This window comes from Rutidosis leptorrhynchoides, chromosome 7 (assembly GCF_046630445.1).
Source record: "Rutidosis leptorrhynchoides isolate AG116_Rl617_1_P2 chromosome 7, CSIRO_AGI_Rlap_v1, whole genome shotgun sequence".
Classification (NCBI taxonomy): Eukaryota; Viridiplantae; Streptophyta; class Magnoliopsida; order Asterales; family Asteraceae; genus Rutidosis; species Rutidosis leptorrhynchoides.
In genome coordinates, this window is record NC_092339.1 from 75,646,254 (window position 1) to 75,656,366 (window position 10,113).

The 10,113-nt window shown below is 33.8% G+C and overlaps 1 protein-coding gene across 1 annotated transcript; it reads right to left on the reverse strand.

Moving 5' to 3' along the window:
• Window positions 1-5,480: 5,480 nt before the first annotated feature.
• LOC139857143 (uncharacterized) lies at window positions 5,481-8,399 on the reverse strand. The gene is made up of 2 exons (XM_071845870.1): window positions 7,725-8,399; window positions 5,481-5,747 (listed from the first exon to the last, which is right to left on the reverse strand). Exon 1 carries the CDS (start codon window positions 8,295-8,297, stop codon window positions 7,734-7,736), a length of 564 nt encoding a protein of 187 aa, XP_071701971.1. The 5' UTR covers window positions 8,298-8,399; the 3' UTR covers window positions 5,481-5,747; window positions 7,725-7,733.
• Between the last annotated feature and the right edge of the window lie 1,714 nt (window positions 8,400-10,113).

A 10,113-nucleotide genomic window follows, 5' to 3' on the forward strand; every position in this document is an offset into this window, starting at 1 on the left:
TATGATTTAAAATATTATCCCCTTATGATATTTTAGTTTTAAAGAGTATGGCATAGTCAAAAGATAGTACAGTAATGCAAATGATTTTATGTGACAATTGTTAATAAAGGTTCGTGTTTTTTTAAATGATTTTGTTGACGTTGGGGCTGTCGTGTGTGTGCAACAAATAATTGTACAAAGCGGTTCTTTATAAATTTGAAAGTGACATTAATTAAAAAGTACAACAATTTTATGCACACAGACGACAACTCTAAGGAGTGTCGTTAGTAACTTTCTTTTTATTAAAAAAAACGTGACAATTGTTATTGATAAGAAAAAATTTATTGGCTGGTTAAATAAAAGACTGTCTATAATTATTAACAAATAAACCACAAATTTTATGCATGTTAAAAACATCCGTAAGAGTTACGTGTAGAAAAATCCAATCGAAAAGGATGATGTAATAGTTGGTTTGATTTCAATTAGTCATTTGCAAAGGCTCGCATTTTTTCTTAAATCATGAAAAACTTTTTCTCCTCACTTTTTTTCTCCCCAACATCTAGATATCACTCTTAAAAATCAAAATCCACCAAAAAGCTTGGTCAACATTCAGTCTTTGAATTTTACCATACACCACTGCTGCCATTTAACACAAAATCAAGCTACGAACAAAGTTTGATTGGTCTTGCCGGAATCCCTGCCCCACGCCCCACCTAGAGCCGCCACTGAAGTTTTACTTATTCCATCCATTGTTCAAGTTCATTTCGGTGAGTAAGACATCACCGCCAGGGGCGGAACATCAGCATAGAGAGAGGGAGTGGGTTTGACCCACTTGAATTTTGAAGTGTAATTAGCTTGTACACTATTTTAAGTTGAAAAAACAAGTTCCTTTTCTACTTTATACAGCATAACATGAAGATAAAATGGTTCAATTTTACAAATTGTTTGTCTCGCCCCCTCAATTGAAAAGTTCAACTTCCACCACTATTACCATCTATATCTTTCTCTGAAAAACCTTCTTTGACAAACATTATAATCTTTGTTAATGTTAATACATCATTGCTTTCCAAATATACATGTATCAAGTTGGTCAAAAGTTCAACTTGTTCAAAAGTTGATTTTCATATTGGCCAATAATTTTCAAAGCAAAAAATATATTATATATATCATTATAAATAGACCCAGTTACAAAGACAATCCAATAGATCATGACATTCGAACGACTTACAAACCCTTGCCGCCACAATTACCATTACCATATATACTAATTGTTACCAAGAGAAAGGTCGTTTCACCTCTTCATGTTTGTCATATAAGCTAGGGGAAGTTTGAGTCAAATCAGCTTTACTAGTTGCAAGTATTTAAGATGAAAGTTGTAACTTAATGGTAACTTGAGGGGGTTAATGTGTAACTTTTGAATGTAATATATTACGGAGTAACCATTAAATAAAAACCCACCCTATTTTATGACGGGATTTATCTATTTTTTCGATGCGTTTAGGTTTCTCTACCATTCAACTCGAAATATTTTTACAAACAAAACGCAAATAATTATATTCAAAACGGAGTTTCTTTTTTAAAGGGAAACATATATAATAACCAAATGAACTTATCATATAAATAGATGACTAGAGCAGAGTGATAAATTCATGAGTTGGTAAGGAAAAAGATTGAGTTCAAAATCAACTAAAACACAAGTATACAAGTAGCAACTAATATAGTTTCATCTTTTATAATACGCTACAGTTAAGCTTTATAATTTGCGATTCCAAATTCCACCATTTTAAGCCCCCACTTGCTTGCAACCGTCATAACAGCATAAATGTTGCTTTTTAATCGTTTTTAGCATAAAGGTTGTGTTTTGTTGTCTCATTAACAAATAACAAGTAAAGAACATATTCTAGAACATAAACAAGATTGACTCCATATATACACCACTTTGAGTATTAGATTTTATTCGGTCAAGCTACTATATAAAGTAAATAGTTAAAGAATTTCCAAATCCATATCTAAGATAGTTTATCTACTACAACCAATACGCAGACAAACAGTTAAATAAGCAATGTAAAACAATAGAACCTGACATGATAAAATATTATAAAACATATTACGAGATTACGAGAATATACCAAGGTTAGCAAACTTAAAGTGTTCCTAAGGTTGTTGAAAGAGTATATCCGAATTTGCAGGGGCGAAGCCAGGATTTCGAGTTATAGATGACTTATACAAAAACTGAGATTCAACAAGATAATTTGAAAACGTTTAAGATGTAATTAGAGATGACAATGATCATTCGATTCCTAAACATAAGTTTTGTTAAAGTCTTTTAAAATTGGCTAAAGTTATGCTCCAAGTCAATCTATTTTCTCATTGTACATTATAACATTTAAAATTACTATAAAAATGAAAAAATAGCCATAGCCATAGCCATCATAGAATAAAAGAGAAAGATTTATTAATATTTAACATTCATAAATGTAAAAATATAAACTATTTCTTATGATGTTTTTATTTAAGAAAATACTAGAGGAAAAGACGTTAAAAAACTCACATCCAGTCGTATTAATTTTTTAATTCGGGCAACTTGATCAGTTTACCAATAAGTGAATTATTTGATTTAATTAATTGTAAAACTCCATAAGAAATTAATGTTTAGTGAACAAAAATTTGCCAGATCATTATTTAATTTAACAAAATGAGTATCTATACTAAAGTGTTCTGTTAGTTCTCATATTATTAATATTTATATTTATATATTTGTATTTTTTATTTATATTTGATACTCCGTATCTAACTTTAAATTGTACACTTTATTAAAAGGTAGTATTACAAAGTACAGGGGGTAAAACAGGAATTAACAGAACTTGAAGGGTCATACATGTTTAGTGACCATTTTCAAAAGATGCATCGGGTTCATTACTTATCATCCCCTCCCCAAAATTGTAGGTTGTAGCTACTTAAAACCCTAATTTGATATTTTCCTTCCCCATCAAAAAATGCAACATGAATTGATGAACAGATAATTAAATCCTGAAGATACGATTGCAATTAGGTAGGGGATGCTCAACACCTCTAAGCCCCCTACTAGCTCCGCCTCTGCGAATTTGTATAAAACACATAGACAACACATAGGACGTAAAAGTAACAAAGGTGAACTAGATATATGATACCATAAACTTTGTGTTGACTTAGGGATGGCAATGGGCAAGAAAAAACCCGTGACTCGCGGGCATCCGATCCGCGATAGACGGGTAAAACCATTAAATCTTACCCGCGGGCACGGGTATGGGGTAGAAAATTATACCCGCCGACGGGTCGTGGGCGGGTCGCGGGTATATACTACCCGTCACGGGTAAAACCCGATCCGCAAATTCATGAGACTTTTTATAGTTTACCCGCAGATTTACGCATACAATTATTATATTTATAAGTGGTTTTAATTATGATAGAATAAATAGAATAATAATTAAATATATAATATATTTTTTCTCAAATTTATCTATTAGTATTACTAATAATATATTACAAGTACGGTGTCTACATCATGAGAAGGCCATAAGACCATTCCCAACGGCACGTGCTCGAAGGTGTCATCGAAACCGCCCTCCGAGGGCGCCACTGGCATTGTAGCCGCCCACGGCCGCCCTCCTCCGCCCTCATGCCTGCCGCCCTGCTTCTTTTCTTCCACAAGCACAATTCAGGACGAGATATTTGGGCTTTTCATGTATAATTCTAATTTTCATTTATTTTTTGATCGTTAAAATTGAATGCAGATTTCAAAAAATGAAAGTTAAAAAAATAAAACTCAGATCTGTGAGTTTAAAAGGAAGAAGATGAGTGAAATATTTGTGAGGCTCCCTAGTATTCTTCTCTACACATGTGTTAAGAAACTGGACCATGGTTAAATAATTAAAGTTTAAAATAAATATAAATAATAATAATAATAATAATAATAATAATAATAATAATAATAATAATAATAATAATAATGAAACTATAAAAGTAATACGAGTAATAATTAAACAATATGAATAACTTAAGAAAGTGAATCCATGTGTTAATCAATTAGTTAACTAATAATTATAATAATAAAAAATAATAAAATTTGAGGAAGTATGTCATGGTTGGCAATGGTGTGTTATGTGAGTGTTATGAGAGGAAGTGGTGAGAAAGGAGGAGAAAGAAAGCTGATGTGGCGCTGAGGAAATGCCCATGACGACGTCATGGTTGGGATTGGTCTAAGGGGGATAGCCATGTAGTTGATAAAGGATACTAAAGTATATAGTAGCTCTCTTTATAGCAGATATCTACACAATTTTTAGCTATGCCCACTTAGACCATTTCCAATGGTGTGTTATACACAATGTCATTCAAAAATGTCACATGAGGGCGCCGATGGCATTGGTGCCGCCCTCGGCCGCCCTCAACCGCCCTGAAAATTTTCATAGATAAGCATAATTGAGGACGGAGACCATATATAATTTAATTAAGTTTAATGAAGTGGGTACGGGGCCTTTTCCTTATTGTATTTTGTTAAGGTTAAAAATAAAATAGAAGATTACTTTCAATGGAGTTTAATGGAAGTGGGTATGGTGATGATACAGAGGAAAAAGGAAGGAGGAGTGGGTAAGACTTTAATGAAGTGGGGTATTATTATTATATATTAATATTATTATTAAATATTAATACTCCATAGCTAGAAAGATATGTTTAATTTTATGTTATGTTTTAGTATTTATTATTTATATAGAGAAATGTAAGCATATTCATGTTTTTTAATATAGGTTTAGAAAAATTATTACATGTATATGTATAATTATAATATTTGTTAGTTAATAATAATAATAATAATAATAATAATAATAATAATAATAATAATAATAAAAAATTTGAGGAAGTATGTCATGGTTGTCAATTGTGTTATGAGAGTGTTATGGGAGGAATGGTGAGAAAGGAGGAGAGAGAAAGATGATGTGGCGCTGAGAAAATGCCCATGACGACGTCATGGTTGGAAATGGTCTTAAGTCAGTATCTCCATTTTAGCCTATGCCACATTTGTTAACCAAATTTTCACCACTGATGATAGACATTGGCGCCAATTGAAGGTTTCCTTTCTCAATCTATTTGATATTCACTCGAATTTTTTTAGTTGAAATTTTGTAAGAGATATCGGCTCATTTTTAGCTTATACATATGGTTTATAACTGAAAAGTATTAGCTTTTTAAATAAACTATTTTAACTAAGTTGTATATTTTTACTACCAGCTAGTCACGGGTATCCGCGGGTCACGGCCATGGGCGAAACTTTTTTACCCGCAAGCGGGTAACGGGTCCTAATGAGCAAAAAAAATCCGACGAGCGGGTCGCGGATATATAAGATCCGCGCCCGTCGCCCGCGAGCGCCATCCCAAGTGTTGTAGCTCATGTGGTAATAACATGCCTCTCTATCAACTCCCGTGAGGTACATCATTGCACATAAAGTTGCCCGTATTGATATTCAAAAAAAAAAAAAGGAATAAAATACCATAGCTTTCGAAAAGGCAGATTCAAGAAATACCACAATCGAAGTACAAAAAACATTGCATTTAACAATCACTACATCACTTTTGTAAAAAAAAATAACAACATGAAAGTTCACAAATTGCCACCATTGTAGTCAACCCAAACTATTTCAGAACATTACAACTTCAAATTTTCTCCATGTACTTTGTTGAATTTTGAACTTTTACAAGCTTATGCTCTCCAAAAACAAGGCTGCTTGGCTACTCCTGCAAGAGAGGATTTGATCTAGAATTAGTAAGCATATCCGTGACCAAATGCATCACACAAACATATTGAATGATCATAGATATCATATAAACATATCCACATTGATCATTATAAATCTCAAGGTTGTAAATGTCGCAAGTCGGAGACGAGTCGGTCGGGACCTTAGATGGAGGAGTCGGGTCAAATCAGGGATGAGACGGGCGTTGACCAACGTTAACTTTTAGTAATGAATATAGTAAACATATATATATATATATATATATATATATATATATATATATATATATATATATATATATATATATATATATATATATTACACATAAATATACCAAACATAAAGGATAAATATTTTAAACATAGATATATGACACAAAATCAAATTTAAAAAATGCAAAATTTTGACCTAACTTTGACTTTGACCGACACAGACTTGACTCGGCCCGACTTTGACCTGACTTTTTCGCATTGACCGACATTTAAGGCGTTTATGGACGAGTCGGGACGAGCTAGTCCCCAAACCGACGTGTCGGCCGACTTTTACAACAGTGATAAACCTGCACCCTGTTTATATTATATCCTGTTAGTGAACCCATGAATAAGGATATTAATAAACATACATATAATGACTTAAAAATAGCTTGTGAAGGTGCTACTGTTTATGATTTAAGAAATTGCAAAAATTCTCAAGAAATGAGTACAATTGTACAAATAAAAAGTTCCCCTGATATAACGCATGTGCAGTTTTATTCCCATTGCAATTTCACAATTTAACTTCAAAAGAACTTTTGTTCTTGCAATTGGAGCAAGTAGTTTACCCTAACGCTACTGGGACCACATTTCTTCTACGTTCATGTTCATCGACACAATTTATTGAAATATATCCAAATTAAAAGAATAGACTCAACGAGAGACAAAATCACATAAGCAGAGGACAATTAAGCAACAAATCTTTAGCCAGGATTATATATAATACTACGTAGGACAATTATGCAACAAACCTTTAAGACTGGGAATACAAATCTTGGAAAGTTAGTCTTACTGGCATAGTAACACACTGCACTCAATGATTATACCTATCCATCCATCTATCTATTCTACTATTAAAGCATTATGTTGCAGCTGTTAAGCAGTCTGAAAGCGTTTGGATGGTGAGTAAGTTGCACAGCTTAATAATACCCAAAACACTCATCATTACAACTAGGAATCGTATTACTCGGTAATTCGAAGTCAATAAAGTAAAATACATACCACATCGTCAACCATTTCACTACAGAGTACTAGAGTAGAGCTTATAATCACAAGTTAACTAAGACAATGACGTTCACGTTAATTCTATTGCTCATTCAACTAAAATGAACATAACAGCTGTTGTTAGTCACTACTCACTTCCTGCCCAACTTGGCTATTCAATTATTTTTTAATTTTTTAAGAGGAAAACTCGTACACACCACTACACAAATTAACCACGAAATATATATACAAATTGTCCTAAACAGGACTCGAACCCTCCACCTTCCGGTTGGAAGAGCCTCCTCGATACCGTTGGGCCAATGATCCAGATATTTGACAAAACATCTGACAAAATGGGATCATATTTGACTATCGTAAGTTTTTCGTTATCTCTAAATTTAACATTTTTCTTTCCATACAACCAGGAAATTCAATGAAATATTGGGTCAGCAATCAGCATACAACCAATAAGATACATTTTTCTTAATGAAAAAAGTAGTAAGCTTGAATCTCTAAAATAGTAACCTAAACTTACTAGTAGTCAAAAAAGATGCAGCTAGACTAACCCGATTATCAGACACAAAAAGCTGATTAACTCATAATAAGCAAAATTAAATTCCAAATCCAACCCAATTGCAACTACTAACTAACTCAATCAGAGCGCAAATAACATTATAATCATCTCCACATCACAACTCATTCATAACAATAACAATTCAAAACAAATTAACTCAAAAACTTACATCATCTCATCAAAGATCATCCTGACTCCTCAAATACTCCCCAGTATCCGCCTGCCTGATAACCACAAGTCCATTAGGATCCATTTTCCTACAATCCTGAGTCGATTTAGCCGCAATACCAAACCCTAACGCCACATCCGACATCGAATAAACAACAACTCCATCATAAGCATTAATATTATCAGTAATCCTTCCTAATCCACCTTTCACAACATCATTCCCATACAAAAACGACATCTCTGAAGTCGGTTTTAGCCATACTTTATGTTTCGCATTACCAGCTAACAAATTCAACGCTTGTATCGTTAAATGAAACTTTCCACTTTTAGTAAACTTTCCGATGTTTGTTCCGAGTGCTACGAGGTTCTCTCGTTTGATGTTTGTGGCTCGTTTGACTAGTGATTCGGAGACGTAATAGACTCTGTTTTTGTGGAGACGGAAACAGTAACGGCCTGGGGTTTGATCGGGACCTTCGTGTGACGGTGACTCGACGATGTTTTTGAGATTGTTGCCGGTGAATTTGAAGAGTTTTTCGAATACTTGTGTGGTTTCTGATTCGTCTAATGGCCTCATTGTTGCTGTTGTTGGAGCGAAGAAACCCTAAAGTTTGTGTTCGAAGTGGGAGTAAAAGTGTAAAACCCTAACGGAATGTTTGAATTGAAGCTACAAAAACTACTCCGTTAGTCCGTTCCGTTAATTATTTTCTTTTTTTATTTCGTTGCAAATTGCCTAAAATATCTGGTTGTTAGAAAGGGCCTCTTTCCACTTTAGTGGGCCTACAAATTAGGCTTTATTGGACCAAGTCGTTCAGCGTTTGTTTTTCTTGGGCTCAGCATATGCATAATCCTTGTTAAGCGTTATTTTCTTTGCTCTCAAGTCGATTATTTGCTATCTTAAGAGGACTTTGATTCATGGGCTACACACCAATTGGCTTATTACCTACATCTCCGGCTTTCTTGAAACTCGGCGTTCCACTTCTGGTTATTGTGTATTCTTTACGGGACAATATTCTTGTCCATTGGTCCTCCAAACGTTAACATGTTACATGTTGTGTCTCACTCTAATACCGAGACCGAGTATAGGGATGTCGCTAATGCGGTTGTTGAAACTACACAATCTTATGCTCGAACTTCACTCATTGTCCAGTTCTTTTTTTTTCCCCGAAAAGTTGGGTTTTTTTATTAAAAAAGACTCACCTCACTAGCAAGGAGCTAGAAGAAGAAGCCAGAAGAATTACAAAGGATTACATAAAAAAGAGTACCACGGTATCGATTTTCTTCCCCTATTACATAACCAATAAAAAGAAAAGGTACAAATACTATCAAAAATTGAATCCTTCTTAAATGATGACCGGTCGAAAATTATGCAATTCCTTAACCGCCAAACAGTCCATAACCCCGCTGCCAAAATTACGAGCAAAGATTGTTAAATTGGAAGAATGTATCCAATCTATAACTTGAAGTAAGAGTTAAAGACTGGAAAATTGATACCACAGCAAGCTCGGACCTTATTCCAGATTGCTACCGCTACTTCACATTCGAACATAACATGCTCCATGGTTTCGTCTTGGGTCGAACATATAGCACATAACATGCTCCATGGTTTCCTCATTGTCCCGTTCTACAATCGTCTTTTTGTGATAACGCGAGTGTTGTTTTTATGTTTACTATCTCATTACAGCATCAACATATCAAACATGTTGAGACTGATTTACACTTTATTAGGGAACATATATCTACACTTTATTAGCGAGACTGATTTACACTTTATTGTGATAACCGTGAGTGTTGTTTACATGTCTACTATCTCATTACAACATCAACATTTCAGACATGTTGAGACTAATTAACACTTTAATTGGGAACGCATATCTATTGTTCATGTTCGTGTGCTTCATGTTCCATCAGCCCACCATTTTGTAGAAATTTTTGCTAAATAAGGGATTACCCTCACAGTTTTTTTCTAGATTTTAGAACTAGTATTAGCATCCAGCCCTGCTAGGACTGCAGGGTATGTCAACTACAAACGATGGTCAAGGGGGGAGTTACTACGTAACTATACAAAGTATAATAATTGCAATATTTCAAGCAAAATGTCCAACATCTAAGTTACATTGACCAGAAAAAGTTCACTATAAAAACATATTGAAAAGGATAACATCTTAAAATAATAAAGTTAAATATGTTATAAAATTCAGTTAGCCTGCTACAAGAATCTACTATACACACATCTTTTATCACGTTACATTGACCAATTTTGTTCTTGTATACAACGATTACATTGTCTGAGTTTTAGCATGTATATATACATTTTCTCGACTATATATATACTTGATACCATCTTGTGATTCTTAACTTAATACCTCTAAACTTGTTTACTTTCTATTTCC